Source organism: Cajanus cajan, chromosome 2 (genome assembly GCF_000230855.2).
Source record: "Cajanus cajan strain Asha chromosome 2, NIPB_CcT2T_4, whole genome shotgun sequence".
Lineage (NCBI taxonomy): Eukaryota > Viridiplantae > Streptophyta > Magnoliopsida > Fabales > Fabaceae > Cajanus > Cajanus cajan.
In genome coordinates this window covers 57054833-57071910 of record NC_138518.1, presented here as the reverse complement: position 1 = coordinate 57071910, position 17078 = coordinate 57054833, and the positions used below count along the sequence as shown (strand labels likewise).

The 17078-nt window shown below is 30.6% G+C and overlaps 3 protein-coding genes across 5 annotated transcripts; 1 reads left to right on the top strand and 2 right to left on the bottom strand.

The window, feature by feature from the left end:
• The first annotated feature begins 458 nt into the window (after positions 1-458).
• On the top strand, positions 459-5480 carry LOC109811277 (uncharacterized). 3 transcript variants are annotated; one of them, XM_029273959.2, is made up of 9 exons: positions 459-672; positions 1921-1946; positions 2562-2643; positions 2722-2931; positions 3965-4087; positions 4162-4219; positions 4307-4380; positions 4780-4868; positions 4934-5480. In XM_029273959.2, exons 1-9 carry the CDS (start codon positions 553-555, stop codon positions 5016-5018), a joined length of 867 nt encoding a protein of 288 aa, XP_029129792.1. In that variant the 5' UTR covers positions 459-552; the 3' UTR covers positions 5019-5480. The 3 variants fall into 3 exon arrangements, with proteins under 3 accessions (XP_029129792.1, XP_020230557.1, XP_082924614.1); XM_020374968.3 differs by having other exon boundaries at positions 460-672; positions 4949-5480; XM_083068488.1 differs by having other exon boundaries at positions 563-672; positions 2526-2643.
• Positions 5481-5577: 97 nt separating this feature from the next.
• LOC109811278 (small heat shock protein, chloroplastic) lies at positions 5578-6969 on the bottom strand. The gene is made up of 2 exons (XM_020374970.3): positions 6685-6969; positions 5578-6079 (listed from the first exon to the last, which is right to left on the bottom strand). Exons 1-2 carry the CDS (start codon positions 6902-6904, stop codon positions 5613-5615), a joined length of 687 nt encoding a protein of 228 aa, XP_020230559.1. The 5' UTR covers positions 6905-6969; the 3' UTR covers positions 5578-5612.
• Positions 6970-8566: 1597 nt separating this feature from the next.
• On the bottom strand, positions 8567-10394 carry LOC109811279 (uncharacterized). Its single transcript, XM_020374971.3, has 4 exons — positions 10236-10394; positions 9866-9973; positions 9125-9189; positions 8567-9023 (listed from the first exon to the last, which is right to left on the bottom strand). Exons 1-4 carry the CDS (start codon positions 10317-10319, stop codon positions 8876-8878), a joined length of 405 nt encoding a protein of 134 aa, XP_020230560.1. The 5' UTR covers positions 10320-10394; the 3' UTR covers positions 8567-8875.
• Positions 10395-17078: the final 6684 nt, after the last annotated feature.

The following is a 17078-nucleotide window of genomic DNA, read 5'->3' as shown; positions in this document are numbered from 1 at the left end:
AAAAATAAATTAACAACCTAAGAAAGTTATCAATGAACTGGTTTTGTATGAGTTTGTAAGACTTCATTAACATATACAGGTAGACAAAGTAAATAACATTATAATATATAAATGCATGCTAGGTCTAACAATTTTCATATTAAAAAATACTAATAACACACTTTCTAATATATTTTATTAAACATATTCTCTCAAATTAATTAAAATTTCTTACAAAACATAAAATTTAGAAGATTTTACATTTTATTTAATTCTCTCTTCTAATTTTATTTTAATAACTATTTTTGTTCGCATCTTTTACCCACTTCTTAAACGAAAAACTTAAACCTAGCATACAACAACAGCAAAGTAAATTTCGAGGTCAACATGTTAGACCTCAAAAGTCAATGAAGCAGCGAGCCAATTACCTGGTTTGCCACGTGGCAAATTCTGATAGGATAAAGCGTCGTGGATGCACCGAGCTCTGGTACTGCACCAGAACATTTTCGGTGCAAGTTTCAACTTTTTTCTCTTCGGAGCTTGCTTTGAAAGGAACAAGAATCGAAGGGAAGAATGAAGAAGATGTGGATTTGGCATCATCGCTTGTTTCTTCTCTGCATTGTTTGCGGCCTCAGTTTTTCTCTTCACTTCAGAAGGGTTTCTTCAACCTCACCTGCTTCGCACACTGACCATGTAATTATGAAAACAAAACAAAAAAAAGATTCTTTTATGCGTTTTTCTCTATTTTCTCAAATTATTGAAAATGCCCATTTTTCTTCTGGTGATGATTTTACTGAATTCAATCATGGGCTGATTGTATTGGATGAATTTGGATTTGGATTTATTCTTAGCATAGAATGGTTTCTAAGTGTTTGAGGATTTTCTGTTCATTGTCTGCACTATGCAGTCTGCACAAATCAATAGCTTATTGTGTGATTTTTTTACTTGAGGAATGGGAATTGAGAATTGCATGCTGTGTTTCTTGGGTTTTTTTTATTGAAAGATTCATTTTGTTGCCATGGGCTGTTTGGATTGCTTGAATTTGGGTTACCACGGAATGGAATTGTGAATGTGTAAGGACTTGGTTCATTTTCTGGAGTAATCAATGGCTTAATTTGTGGAATTTTGTACTTTAGAGAAATGAGAAGTTCGTACTACAACTCAACTTTTAGTTATCAGTTTTGTTCCTGTTACTGTTAGTTGTTCGTTCGGTTAATTAGATGGGATCAGCTGTAGTGAGATATAAAAATACACATTTGTAACTCTTTTGTGGAAGTCAATTCAATCAAGAATGTTTTCTCAATTCTCTCCTCTACTTGCACGTTCTAAACTTAAATATGGTGTTAGGAGAAACTTATGCCTCTTCTTGAGCTCATTCTTAGTCATCTACTCTGATTCTTTCCTATGATTTCACCTCATGCTTTCTGCATCTGGCATCAATTCCATGAGAGCTCTGGTCTGATTCTTGTGTCGCAGCCACTCACCGGTGAGAACTTCAATTCTTTGGCATAGAGCCATGAAGATGACCTTAATGGCGAAGAACAAAATGGGTTTGTGGATGGAACCATTGTCGGTCCAGCTGAAGCAGATTGGCTTTATCTCAGTTGGCTGTGCAACAATACCATCGTTGCCTCCTAGCTTTTGAACACTATATCTGAAGATATCACTAGTGTGATTTACTCAAAATTTGGAAGACATGCTGTGTTTTAATTCTTGTTATTTAGCTACCTCCTTTTTAGACATTATTATTGATCTGCATGTTTTTTCAATCAATCACTGCAGAACTACTGACTTCTTAAATTAGTTTTGCCTTCCATTTGTTTGGAATTATCTCTGGCTACAAAATTAGGTCCTGGTTATGTTTTGTCCCAAAATGCAAACTTCTGCACTTATTTTTTCTTAGAGTATAAAAGTAAACCTTCAATTGTTTCTTTGTTCCAGGGTCATGTAGATTCAAATGCTGGAAGGTGAGTGAGTTTTACTTTGATTGGAAGTATTTTAAACTAGGAGAACCTCATTTTCAAGTTAACTGCTTCACTTTTTGGTTATTCAATTACTGGTAAGGGTGAAGAAATAAATTACTTAAATGGTGTGGGACTCGTATGTGGTAAATTCCCATCATTTGTTTCCTCATGTCAGTAATTGATTTGCTTTGTTTATTTGTTTCCTTCTTTTTTGGGTAAATCACATTTTGGTCCTTGAAAGTGTTAAGCATTGTTACATGGGTCCTTGAAACTAAGGAAATTCCCAATAAATCCTTGGAACTACTAGCCATTGTCCGTTTCATCCAAGTTCCTAAACTTAATCACTTCCTATCATTTTTGTCACTAACATATGTTAATATTATCACTTAAGTTGCACATTGCATGTAACGGTTGGACTAATGTGATGTGATTGACGAGTTGTAGTTTCCAAGTATGTTTTTTGAGTTTCCTTAGTTCTAGGAACTAAAGTGACAACTCCTAACACTTTCAGGGACAAAATAGGTGATTCAGCCTTATTTTACTTTCTTTCAGTCTTTGTGCCTTTCTTGCTTGTTATTCCAGGAATTGGTGTAGCTAATATATAATGTCACTATTCAGAACTTTGAATCAGGAAGGTGGTGATCATCAAATACATTGTTCTAGAGAAAGAAGTAGGGCAGCTTGGAAGATCATTCAAGAGGTATTATAATATATCCAGCCAAGTAACTCTCTTGATGGTATCAGTTTGCTTTCTTTTGATACATGATTTTTGCTGCAGTATTTGATGCCCTTTGTGGAGAAAGAAAAATATCATATCTCAAAAAGGTGTAGGATTCACCCTGACAATGACATTTACAGAGATCAGGAGCAACATAAGTTTCATATAGACATAAATGAATGGCAGTGTGGGTACTGTAAGAAAAGTTTCTATGAAGAGAAACATCTTGATCAGCATTTTGACAACAGACACTCCAATTTGCTTAATTTGGTATGATGCTTCTTGTTCAATACGATTTATTTTTTCTCCCTTAGTGGAAAAAATAAAATGACTAGTTAGTGGAAAAAAACATTCATCATGTATTTGAAAAGATACAAATTGGATTATACTGAATAATCAGAATGCCATCAGTCATTATTTAGTTGAATATTGTATTTTGTGACATTATTATGGTCATTTCATGAGGAACATGGAGTTGTAATAGTACCAAAGTGAAGCTACAGTACTGCTTACCATTGCCTTGAGAAGATTCTGCTGGTCAAGCTTTGCAAAAAGCTTGTTTCAAACTTGTATTAGCTCAAGCTATAACCAAGTCTAACATTTAAGGACATGCCCTAAGGATAAACATTTTCAGAAAAACTTTTAGGAGAAAAAAAAAATTGAATAAGCTTCTCCATAAGCTAAAACTAGCTTATGCATAAAATAAAGATTTTGGAGAAGCTAATAGGAAAAAAACTTGTATAAATTAGCTGATGGAGAAGTTTATTTCATTTTTTTTTTCCTATTTTTATCTCCTAGAAGAGCTTCTGAAATAGTTTATCCAAACAAGCCTTTAATTCATGTCCAGCACAAAATAAAATAATGAAACTAGTTTGTGGCTTGGTAGTAAAACAAACTGAAATAGTTCATTGAGAGAATCAAACCTTGAGACCTAACTTTCCCAAAAATAACAACACCTTCAGATCTTTGCTTTTATCATTCAAGTTCGAAGGCTCATAATGTGAGTTGTGCTCTTTACGCTCTCCTTCTTTCTTTGGAGAGTTATCCCCTCTTGACCTAGAAGCACCCCAGGAAATTTGTGGAAAAAAAAAACTTGTTGGGATTGATTTGCGTGGTTGCTTTGATTCTTTAACTTGTCAAAAGTATATAATATTTTACAGCAATTACATATTTCAGTGAGATGTTACAATGATTAGCTTTGGAAATTTTCTTGTAGTAACTCAACAATTTTGGTAGTTTTCTCTGCTCAATCTGTGGTGTAGTAGCATTAATTACTGAAATGAGATAGTTATGTTCAATCCAGAGTGAAAGCCAGTGCTTAGCAGACGTATGTGGTGCACTGCACTGTGACCATGAAATCAATTCCGGGTCAAAAAAATCAAAGTGCAATCCTGCTGCTGCTGCAAGAAATAAACTTCTATGTGAGGTGTGCTTTTGGTCTGTCTATTCATTTGCTGTGACCAAATTTATTTGTGTTACTAATTTACCTGTTTTTCATAGAGCTTAGCCAATGATTGTTTTCCGATCAATGAGGGACCTACGGCAAGCCGACTTCATGGTATTACAATAGTTTTTTCAGTCTTGCAAAATCTTGTGTATTTATGGTAGTTTGTGAATCTGATTTCTTATTTTAACAATTTGATAGAATTCTTCCTGCACCAATTCTGTGATGCACACAGCTGTGCTGGAAGGAGGAAGCCTTTCTCCAGAGGGCGCAGGGTAATTCTAAAATCTATAATTGATTTTTCTTTCCACATCTTATGTTTGCATGTACTTTTTATGTGCGCTCATGATATTTGTCCAACTCTATATGAGCGATGTTCAATTTTCAGAAATCCTTATTGAGGTTAAGGTTTAACACAAAGAATGTAATTTGAAAAATTGTATAGCTAACTGGAAAGTAAATTTTAAAAAATCTCATTTACTTGTTACAAGGGATCTTTGGATGTAGATCTCACTGAATGTGTTGGTGAAGAAAAGACAATAAAGGTCAACATGATATTTTCAACTTTGTGGTGGAATAGTGGAAATATATCTGTGGGATGCAATTCCCTTGAAGTCAAGCTGCTGGCTGAAAATAAGAGAATTTTTCATTGACTGGTTTCTTGATTTGTGCAGAATAAGACAAATGTGTTCTACATCGTCGTGTCTATTTTGCTTGTGATACTGCTGCTACTATACTATCTCTACATTTACTTATATCAGAGGTATATACTTTATAACTTCTCAGTTACGACCTTATTTTAGGAAACTTTATACCAATAAAGTTTAGTCTTTTGTATTACAGAGGAATGAAAAGGGAAACTCAAATGCTGAAGCGCATCTCACAAGCCAGCAGAAAGAAAAAGCCATCCTAATTGATTGTTCTATCCACAAAGTTCTCAACCTACATTTTCAGAAAGTAAAGGTGTCACTAGTGGATACGGTGTGAACTGCACGTGAAATCAACCTTTATTTTCAGAATGTAAAAGTGTAACTAATGGATACAGTGCAAACTGCACTGGAAATCCTGTTTACACCATTCTGCTATTTGGAGTATACGTTTGAAGGCAGAAAGAGATTGTCAACTTCAAATGACCACTATGCGTTTTGCTAGTTTGTAAGCCAAATTCTTGTAAACTTTGTGTACACAAAGTGGCTGCATGACTGAATCTGCCTTGGTTGGCTATTTGCATTTGATTGTGCATGACATTACTAACAAGAGAAATAACACGAGCATTTGCAATGTATTCTTAATTTGTTTACTAACTTGATCAGGATTTATTATGTAAACCTTTTCACATCATCTACAGTGATTTGTTTTAAATGTTTTTTGAGAATTTCCTGCCGAAATTTATGTCATCATGATGGTTGTGTAGGGGGAATAAGGTCTCATTTTATCCCTTACATATGAAATTCGATAACAAAAACTGAATGTGGCTGTGAATCAACCTTTTTTATGATCTTAAGAGTTACTGTACATCTATGTCAATTTTTTTTGTGGAGGTGGTTGCTTTGGGAATTGCTACATAAAGAATTCCATCTTTGACCTGTGCCTTAATTTTATCAAACTCAATATTTTCTGGGAGGGCTATCCTGTGGTTGTATCTACCATAGCTACTGGCAGGCCAGTCTTCATTTTCGCTCACTTGACCTTCACAGTGCTTGCCGGCTGCCTTCTCTGCCTTCACCACCAGCATGTTCTCTTCTACCCATACCTTGACATCATTCTTGTTCATTCCTGGCATGTTGAATCTCATTTTGTAATCTTCCTGCCCTTCCTTGATTGCCCAAGGAATCTTTCCCTTACTGTATTCATCATCTCCTGGAACTATCCAAGGTGAAATGCTACCATAAACTAAGGGATCCTCCACCATTCTCTCCATTGTGTCCATCATTTGCTGCACAGTCCTTGCTACTGGAAACTGGTTTAACAGCACTGCATAAAGAGTCATCATTTTTCAGCTTTCGATGTCACTATTAGTCTGTTTGGATACAGAGTTAGAAATATTTGAGGATTTTTATATTAAAAAATATTATTTATTTTCAGTAGAGTTGTGTTTTTAATTTATATCCAAATAGATTTTATTTTGAATGTCAAATAAAGAAATAAAAAGTAGATTTAATACATCATTTGATCCTTAAACTTTTTCAGATGTTTCAATTAGATTCCTAAATCAAAAGAAATCGTAATTAAACCTTTCATATATTTTTTTTATATTTTTTAATTTAATTTTTAAAATTAGAAATTTGTTTATATTACATAAAATAAAAGTCTTAATAGATATAGATGATAATACAAAATAATAATCTAATATAATTGTCTAAATAAATATTATGTGCGAATATTAAAATTATTTTTTGAAATTTTATGGACTATAAATAAATTTCTAATATCAAAGACTAAATTATAAAAATATAAAAGATGAAGTTAATTACATTTTTTTAATTTATAAAGCTAATTTAAATTTTTTTAAAAAACTCATGGATCAAATGGTGTATTAAACTTAAAAAAGAATTTGTGAACCATTAATCTTCAATTACCTTTAGGTGAAGCTTGTGGCACCTTCATCTTTGGCTGCACTTGCTGCTGCTGCCTTGACTTCTGCAGACTTGCTTCACCTCCTGCCGTAGCCTTTACATTGTTGCAGAAAGTTCTATTTATTGTGCTTGACAATGGTAGCAATTTTACATTGGAAAGTTTGTTCATTCTAATAGATGAAGTGTGGGCATAGAAACTCATATTTGGTAGAGCTGAGGCCATTTTTCTTGTTAGACAAAGACGCTAGAGGGATGTCAATGCTATGGTAAGGCAAAAGACATTGAGAAACTGATGTTACTCTGCATTTAAATTTATAAGATGCATTGGAGATTTCTGGACTTTTCCATAAGTTTTAAAAAATCTTGTCTTGTGATTGTGACTTGGGTTCTTGGTGAGATCTAGACTTTTCCATAAAATTCTTTAGCAGCCTATCCTATCCCAATATTTGGATGGGGATATGGAAACATATTCCACATTCACATAATATTTTGTCCATTTGTGGCTTACAATTTACATCTAATTCAGCTCGTAGGGAATTGTAGTAAATAAAGTCATATGTTGCCAACTTTTGTGATCAAGCTCCCTTTGTCTTTTTTAGACAAAAACAAACAGAACCCTCTGGACCACATTGTATTAAAAGGGGTGGAGGAAACGTTAGACAAAGGCAAAACCCTTATTACAACGGAGAGCATGTAATATTACTTAAACATTTTGGATGTTTAGAGATGAGAACCTTTGCGGGATGTTTAGTATATCAAAAGTTTTACTCTTAATTTTAGGGATGTTAGTTTTCTATATTTGATTTGCTATTTAAAAAATAATATTTATAAAAATATTAATTTTTAAGAATGATTTTTAAGTTTTCTATGAAATTGTTAATGTTTTTCGTTTTTACATAAGTTTTGTATAGAATTGTTAATTTTTCTCATGGTTTTTAAATGTTTTTTACGAAATTTTTTCCATAAAAAGACTTAAAGAAATTAACATTTTTGAATTAAAAATAAAATTTAAATGTAATAAAAATGTTATTTTACTTTTATTTACTTATTTAATGTAATATATTTTTTTGATTTTCAGGTAATAATTATAAATATTCTAAAAAATGTTCATAGTCGATCAAACAGATTTTAACCATTTATCCCTTTAATGCAATAAAGATATATTTAAACGTAAGTTATGTATTACTATTAGTGTCCAAATGTATATTAATACGTAGCAACCCACTTCTTAAACTTGCTTATTTTTCTTTTGTCAAATCTTATTTATTTTAGGGAAAGTTATAATTTATTCTAATCCGGATATTTGAAATCCTTGAAAGAAAAAAAAAAGTGAAGTACAAAATAACATAATTTAAAATTGTTCTATAACTTTAACAATGTTTTAGATATAAACAAACATCAGATTATTGTATGTACAAAAAAAAATCAAATTAATATTATTATAATCACATTTTTCTAAATAACAAATAAAATTACAAGTGAAATATAAATTTCATCCTTGATCGATATACAAGGTATCGTATCTTTCATCAATTTGATCTTTAATAATGTAAATTTATCATCATTTTATGGATCAAATTATTCAAATATACAGTAGAAGACTTGATCTAAACATTAGATTTAAATATCGAGTGTTTGAATTGATATATCCAGCGCCTCTATATGACTAGCTCAACAAATCAAGCATCTTTAAAGTTTAGTTTTTTTTTAAAATTAACTTTTTAAAGAAATATTTGCTTTTTCTTGTGTTAGCTTATTTTTACAGAACTAAATAAACAAATAAAAAATCTGGTGCTTTCTCAGTCAATAGTCATGTTCATTGGATTGGACCTTCCAAGGTGTACTTAATAGCAAGCTGAAAGAAGATATATGGGTTTAGGCAGAATGACCAAAACACAAGAATTTAAAATATTAAAAATTCTAATACATGAATATGGCTTACGAAGATGTACAATAATTAAAATACAACATGTTCCAAAAGGAAATCAAGGGCTCTACAGAAAATGATCTGCCTTTGCAGATAGATGATCCTTTCCTCATAAGGAAAAAAAAAAACAAAAAAGGGATGCAAATAATTCACGTTTCATTCAACTTCAAACCTTCAACATTGCAGGTTTCATTTTCAACAAATGAAGCAAACAGTGTCATGTTGACAAATGACAACTATATTTGGGTGATTGAACTGTAGTCTGCATCATTTCCTTCCTCGTGGATCCCGACTAAGACCATATTTCTTCAATGTCTTAATGTAATTTCTCATAAGGGTAAACTTGTTGCATCCAAGATGATAGAAATAATCCCAGGAATAAATACCAGTCTTATGCAAGTCATCAAAATTTAGTCTGGACCACGAATTCAACAATCATGAATCACATTCTAGTTTATATGGGCAACTAAATATTGAAACTAAATTTGGATCTAATATCAAAGCTTGCAGTAATACCTCACCCCATAGTTTCCCACTGGTTCTGCAGACATGATTCCCACATGGCGCCTCCCAGATATCACCTGGTTCAAGGAAGTATCATTAGAAACGAATCAATAGAATTCAATTCAAAATCTCAAAAATGATTATTTGAAAGGATATGGTTATTGGGTGTATTTGGGTAAATAACTCACTTAAGTGCTCATTAAATGAGACCATGTTGGGATAAACTTCTTCACAAGCTTTCATTTAAAAGAAAAGAAAATAAGAAGATAAAATGAATTAAACTTCACCCTGCACTTAACTTTTATAATAGCTCTCTTGTATAAATTCTTTAAAAACTAAAACACATACGCTGATTTTATCCTATGGGAAAAAATTGATTTATTTTGCTTTTTATTTTCTTCTTTTATAAGTGTTTATGAAAAAATTTATCCAAACAGGACTTAAGTGCTTATCATATAAGCACTTATGTATAAGTTGTTTCTGTAATTAAAGAAAAAAATAGGATTAAACTGTTTTCACAATCTATCCTAAAGGGCTTATTGAAATAAGCCTAAAACAGCTTCTTAAATATATATATATCATAAGCTATTTTCATACGTTGTCTCAATCACTTCTACAAGTGCTTATAATGATAAATAAGCCCAAATCCTAATTCAACAATTAAGTGGTATCTGATCGATGAAAATCCAGCAAATAATGTTTAAATGGTAAAGCTGAAAAACACTCCACAGTTGCAATTGCAACCATTAGTACCTTTTCACCTCCAATTGACCTAATCTTTCCATCAACTGCGGGACTATTTATTCTGAGAAATTCAGCTGATAGATTGAACACTCTACCATTGGCAAATGCCACCTCTACCTGAAACAACAAAAAGGTTCAAAGAGAATTCCATGACCCATTATTATGTAAAGAGGCAATCATATAAATCATACATCATCCATTCAATTTCCAATAAAATGTCAACCGAAATTTTGGTTGCAAATTGCAACAGAGGCATGCTCAAAAGATACTAACCCTATCTACTGCAACCTAATGTTGGACTTTTATTAGTAAAATCCATAAAATTTAAGGATAATTATTAAAAAGGAGAAGGTTAAGGGGAACAAAGAGAAAAACTCACACATTTTGGGGCGTGAAGAGAGAATCTGGTGAGGCGCGCTGTTTCTTCAGCAACCGTGTTCATTCTCCGAATCGCCCCCAACATTGTTACAAGGTCGGGTTTTTTATTTATTTATTTATTTATTTATTCTTTTATTAACGTTACTACTTACTAGGTAGTTCTTGAAACTGAATCTGTGTTTTTACTATTTTGGATTATTATTAATATAAAAAATAGATTATATTGGGATTTTTTAATATATTGTTTTTTTCAATTATTTAAATAATCTGGGTCCGTTTTTATTTACTAAATAATCTATTTCTAGGTTCAGGTGAAAAATTAGTTACTGAATAACTGATTTACTGGATAACCGATTTTTTAAAGGAATTTTAAATATTTTTCAAAATTTCTTTGATAAATCAGTTACTCAGTAACCGATTTCTCAATTGAGTTATTTTATTTTATTTTATTTTTGCATTTTTTTGTTTTTTCTTTTTCAGATTTCTTATTTTTTTTCATTTTTCAAATTTTTATTTTTAAATTTTAAAAAAATTATAATTAATTTTAAAAAAATTCATTTAGTTTAATTTTTAGAATATAAAACATCTATTTAATATTTAAATTAAATAATTTTTAAAGAACAAAATTTAATAAAATTAATATTAAACATAAATTTTAAATAATTGACAATATTATTATATTAAATCACAACTTTAAATAAAAGCTTTAATTGAGATGAACAACTTTAAATAAGAACAAATTAACAACAACAAAATAGGAGATTGAATAAAAGACAACAACAAGACAATTACAATCCACCAAATTACAATCCAACTTTAATGATGTCTACGCCCACCAGTTCCACACCTCGGAGGTTGTTGATTCCTTGTTGCGTTTCGACGACCAATGTGTGGTTGTTGTGATTCAACTAGCTCCTCGTCATGTTCTATATTAACAATATCAGTGTCTAGATTCGACGAAGCACTTCTACCGACCTGAGAGTGGTAAGAAGAAAATAAAGCAAAATTCATGCTTTGCATGTAATTATATGCACTTTGTGGCGTGTGTACGTCGACATAAAAAATATTGCTCATGAAGTTCCCTGTTGGAGTTGTTGTTGATGATGGGTTGTACATGAATTGTTCATGGTGCATATGAAATAGTGGATTCATTGAAAGAGACTGAGGATGTTGTTCCACACTATAAAGTGGGTGGTTATCTCTAGCCACTAGGGATGTTATTTCTATAGTTGTTGGGAGTTGTGTACTAGAAGTGGATGCACGAGATGAAGAATATTGGCTACAAAGAAATAATTTTGAATTAGCACGAAATCATTACAAATACTCAGGTACGTGTTGGAGAGGCCCTTGAAGTGATTCCCTAAAAATAACATGTTTGTGTCTGTCTTTCCAATTGGAAATCCAATCTGCATGTTGTTCAGCCCAGTTGGTGTCACATGTCCTCTCATGTCTATTTCGTGCATTTTATCAAGATTATGGGCTTCATTGGGGATTGGTTGCCACAAGCCAAATTGTAATTGGACTCTGTCACTTTGATGCAGACTACAACTGCAATTGAAGTTAAAGCAGTACAAGAAGTTCATATTCTAGAATCCTTATAAGCACGTGTTGGCAGTGAGGATTGAAATTTCTTATATGGCATCCATAGAAATTGAAAAAGAAAAAAGGTTTAGGGTATAAGTTAATTGAATAAAAAAGAGTATGTGTAAGAGAATTTGACATTGTATTACCTCGTTACGATTCATGTTGTCATATCTTAATCTGTAGCCAAGTAAGTCTCCATAAGGTGTGCCTGTAAATCTTAGCCCTCTTCCTGACCACCTAAAAAAAATTGTACATTGATAAAATTTTAGGTAAAAAATTTTAGTTGTTCGATGTATTAAAGTGGTATAAAAATTAATTCATACCTTGATGCTAGCAAAAATGTAATATCTTGTTGGACTCTTGGTTGGGTGAAGGGCATGCGATACCAAGTCCAAGACTGTAGAAGCAAAGAACATCCACCCATTTTCTTTGACGATTGATAGATTGCCCTACACATTTCTCTATACAAATGTGCCAAACAAGCAGAACTCCAACTATATCGTCCTGCACGTTCCAAGTCAGTCAATAGTGGTAAATACATTAAGTGAAGTTTGTTACATGACTTGTCTAGCATAATGACATCACCAATCAACCCTAATATATGCCCTACAATGTTGGTGCAATTGTTGTTTACTAGGTTCATCTGGTAGTGTAATTGTATGGTTTCTTAACCATTTTAGTTTTATGGTTGAGTCAACTAGAGTTTCCCCTTTCGGAGGTACGAAGCCTAACAACTTGTAACACAATTCATCCTAGTCAAAAAAAGTTGGTCATATGACTAGTTTGCTGTTGATCCTTAAACCCAGTTGTAGTGTCACATCTTCCAAAGTGACCATGCGCTCACCAACTTAAGCAAATTATTAATAATAACCTTAATCTTTCTCATTATAAAGTTGTCATAGATATCCACTACTGATACCTAATTTCATGTATCGGTGGTATATATAAATATACAACGTGTCATCTTAGGGATGATGAAATGTGGAGGGTATGTTTTCATTGTTCATAGAACTGCACGACCTAACAAGTCTCGAATTGTATGCTACGATGACATATATTAAATTATTGCATGGTATGGAAGCGATTGAAAGATACATTGACCAAGCAATGAAGTTATACAATTAATGTTATATGATTTAGGGTTTATGTTATTTATCTATAATGTTTAAAGTTTGTTTAATTTTTTTTAAGTTATTTTTATTTTAATGATATAACCATTATAATTAATGTACTTAAAATATAATGTCATTAATATTTAATAAAATAATATTGTCATTTATTTAAAAATAAATTTAATTATCTATAATTATTAATACTAAATCAATATATTTATTATTATATTACATTACTCAATTTTTTATATTTAATAAATTTAATTTAAATAATAAAATCAATTGTAAAATTCTAAAAAAATTTAAAATAAATCATTTTTTAACATTTTCTTTATTTTTAACATAAATTTAAAATATTATGCATAATTTTAATTTTATACATAATTCTAAAAATTGAAATTAACTAAAAAAATCTTAAAATCGGAAATATTATAATTTATAAATAAATATTATATTAATTTTATTATTAAGTATTATTCTTTATAAATAATTGTATTTAAATATTAAATTTTTTTATTTATGAAAATCTAATTCAATTAATTTTTAAAATTTTTAAAAAACAAAAAAAAAGTCCAATTGAAAAACTGGTAACCGATTTTTCAATGGAATTTTAAATTTTTTTTTTAAAATTCTTTTGAGAAATCAGTTATCGGGATTACCGAATTCTCACCTGGACCTCAAAATGGATTAGTTTGATAAATAAAAATGGGCCCAGATTATTTAAATAATTAAAAAATATATTAAAAAAGTCTTATATTGATGTAGTACAACCAGAAAAAAAAAATGATGTAATAAACTATGCACGTGTTTTGGTCGATGTCTCGATGAGGACTATTTCCAACATATTGTTTGTCACATTTTTTTAAAATACACTTTTTTATTGATTAAAATTTATTAAAAAATTAATGGATTTTATATTTTATTTAATAATCATCTCTCTTGATTTTATAATTTTTAATAAATTATAACTAAATAAAAGTGAATATGTTAAAGAATATATTGCTAGTGCTTCATATAATTAAAAATGTTAGTAACACATTCTTTTAAATACTTTAATTAAAAATAATTAAAAAATACAAAATTTGTACTTTTTTCATTGGTTGATTGGAATTAATTGGAAAACACAAATTTTATTTGATGAGTCATATTTAATGACTTTTTTAAATAAATTATAATCAATAAGAGTTAAGATGTTAGAAAGTGTGTTAATAATATTCCTCAACCTTCTATTAGTACTAGCGTAAAAATTCTTGTGTGTCTCCATAATTTTTTTAGAATAATATACAAAGGACGAAAATTATATTTAATTAAAGGTATGAGGTTATGAAGTGAAATTTATAAAGAAAAATTAAAAAAAAATGTTTATAAAAGAAATAGTATTTTAGCGTGTGCAATCTACAAAAATGTTTTTAAAAAAATGTTTTTTTAGAATAATACACACTAAAAATTAAAAGTATTTTAGCGAGTGCAATTTACAAAATTTGATGAAAAACACAAAATTATGGATTCTCTTTAAATAAATTATAACTAATAAGAGTGGGGTTGTTAGAGAGTGTGTTAATAACACTCCTCAAACTTTTATTAATACTAGCATAAAAATGTTTGTGTAATGATCAGTCATGGTCCCCACATTTCATACTTTGTAGAATGAACAATTAGCAACAAAAAATTTAATACTTAAAATCATACATTCACAAATAACTCAATATGTATTATATAACATACATATACATGTAAAAATAACTATAGAAATATAAATATATAATTGCAATCATACAGTAAAAGTCAAATTATGACCTAAGTATTGGTCAAACATAAACTATACAACTATCACAAGAGGATAGCACAAAACATCCAAAAAGCACCACCAACCATTTGGTGGCCTCCATTGCAATCCTCTACAACCTATCCTTACTTTGTTTTCATATCAAGTGTAAAGTCAAAAGATAATCTTAGATTCCTTAAGTTCTTAAGTTTTAGTGATAACAAACAAAATATTTTCCTAAAAGAAAATGTTTTTGTGAAATACTCATCAGACGAAACATAAAAGTTATTTGTTAAAGAGACAATATGTCATTAGACAAAATATCTAATCTATCTTTATAAAGTCTTAAATATTTATCATTTATAATGACTAACAACTATATATCGTATGTTTGAACAATCTCTTAATGGATCAAACTAAGAAAATTCTTTAAAACTCACAAATTTATCAAAGAGAATGAAGTCATGTTTTGCGCCATAACCAAGATCCATAAAATCAAGGAGAAAGTTGGCAAAAGTTGATGTAGAACCTACTTCTTGCTGACACACACTATAGATAGTTTGTTTGGCATCCTAAGGATGATAAAGAGCCTCTTTGATTAGATAAAAAAATGGCAATTTGGTGAAACGCATTTTGCAAGCATTTAATACATCAATGAATACTTCTCACCTTAAGGAACCTGTAACAAAGACAGACAAAACAAGCTTACGAGGAACCCTAAAATTTTTTGCAATGATCATCTTCATTTGGGCTAGTATATATAAAACTTCACAATTAGAAAGAAAAAATAGAAGAACCTTTTTGCAAGCATTTGCACTAAACATATTCTTTCTATAAAGCTCTTTGTACTTAATTTGTTGCATCACATCTTGATAGGAAGATAAACCAACTTTGTAAACTTTAGTAACTCTAAGTTATTGGATTTGAGCTTGGAGAGGTTTTTCTATAAAAGAATATTTGTCGTTTGAGCCTACAAAGGCCTATATGTAAAAGAATACTTGTTGTTTGAGCCTAGAGAAACTTGGCTATAAAAGAATACTTGGTATTGAAACTTAGAGAGGCTTTGTGTGACAAAAATACTTGGGCAAATTGCTTGAAAAGGCAATTCAAAGAGCACTTATGTTTAAGCCAAAAGTGACTTGTTAAAAGAATACTTGTATCTTGTTTAAGATAGTGAAACATAATATGATTGGATTGCGAACTAGATATAACCAATATAAAAAAATATCGTGTGTTCCATCTACTCTCTCTTCAACACTCTTAACTGTTAGCGTTTCTATTTCACTACTTGAAAAAGTGAGAGATTTCTATTGACATTATTCAACCCCCTCTTCTAGTGTCTATCTTTTCTCCACTTCATGTATGATCTTCGCAGTCCGAATAACGTGAAAACAAGCAAGGGAAAACTAGATTCAAAAAAGAAAACAAGTATAGGAATAAAAACACCTATACAACTCACGACATGTAAACCTTCAAACCAATAACACAAGGTTCACATCATTCAACAATCCTTAAAATGACAACCTGTTTGAAAGATACACACCAAGCAATTAAATTCACACCAAGTAAATATCATACAACAAAATATTCAATCAATGTGTATGAACACACTCGTTAATAACATATCACATGTATACACCTCACTAATACATTGTTATGCATTCAATTACGAAGATCTCATAATACACTTGAGTAGTCTATGTGACTTGACCCTACCAAATCAACTCAATCACTTTCACACCCAATGCACTTGCTAGATCAACAACTAAAATGGGATACCAATCTCATATCTAATTTCTCATATGTCATCACTTACACTAGAAAAGTCCAATTCCATCGTTAAGACTAGTATAGCTAAATATAGATGTACCACGATCTTGACATGAAGTACCAAGTCACTTTTGGATTTAGCCCATTAACTATCAATAAGGAACCACACAACCTCTCCAATAATCAGTTAAAGGTTGTAGCCTTGGACTTCATACTTTACACCATATTTGAAGTTAGCGGAAAAACACATAGAAGGGGGGTTGAATATGTGTGTGTGTACAAAGGAATTTTGAAATCATTTTCGCAAGAATAATATACTTCGTCCAATGCACTTTCGAATATCAGACGGTTAGGCAGAATTTGGTTAACACAAAGTCATTGCATATGAAGGGTTTATCGTATGCTGAGGAAAATGTTTTATAATAATAATTAGGCTTAATTGCGCTTTTGGTCCTCCTAATTTAGTGTAGGAGTAATTTTGGTCCTCATAATTTGAATTGCTTAATTTTGGTCCATAAATTTAAATAACGGGCAATTTTAGTCCCACAAATAATTTACCATCCAAAATTTAACAAACGTTAATGATGTAAATTTTATGCTAAATAAAAATTAA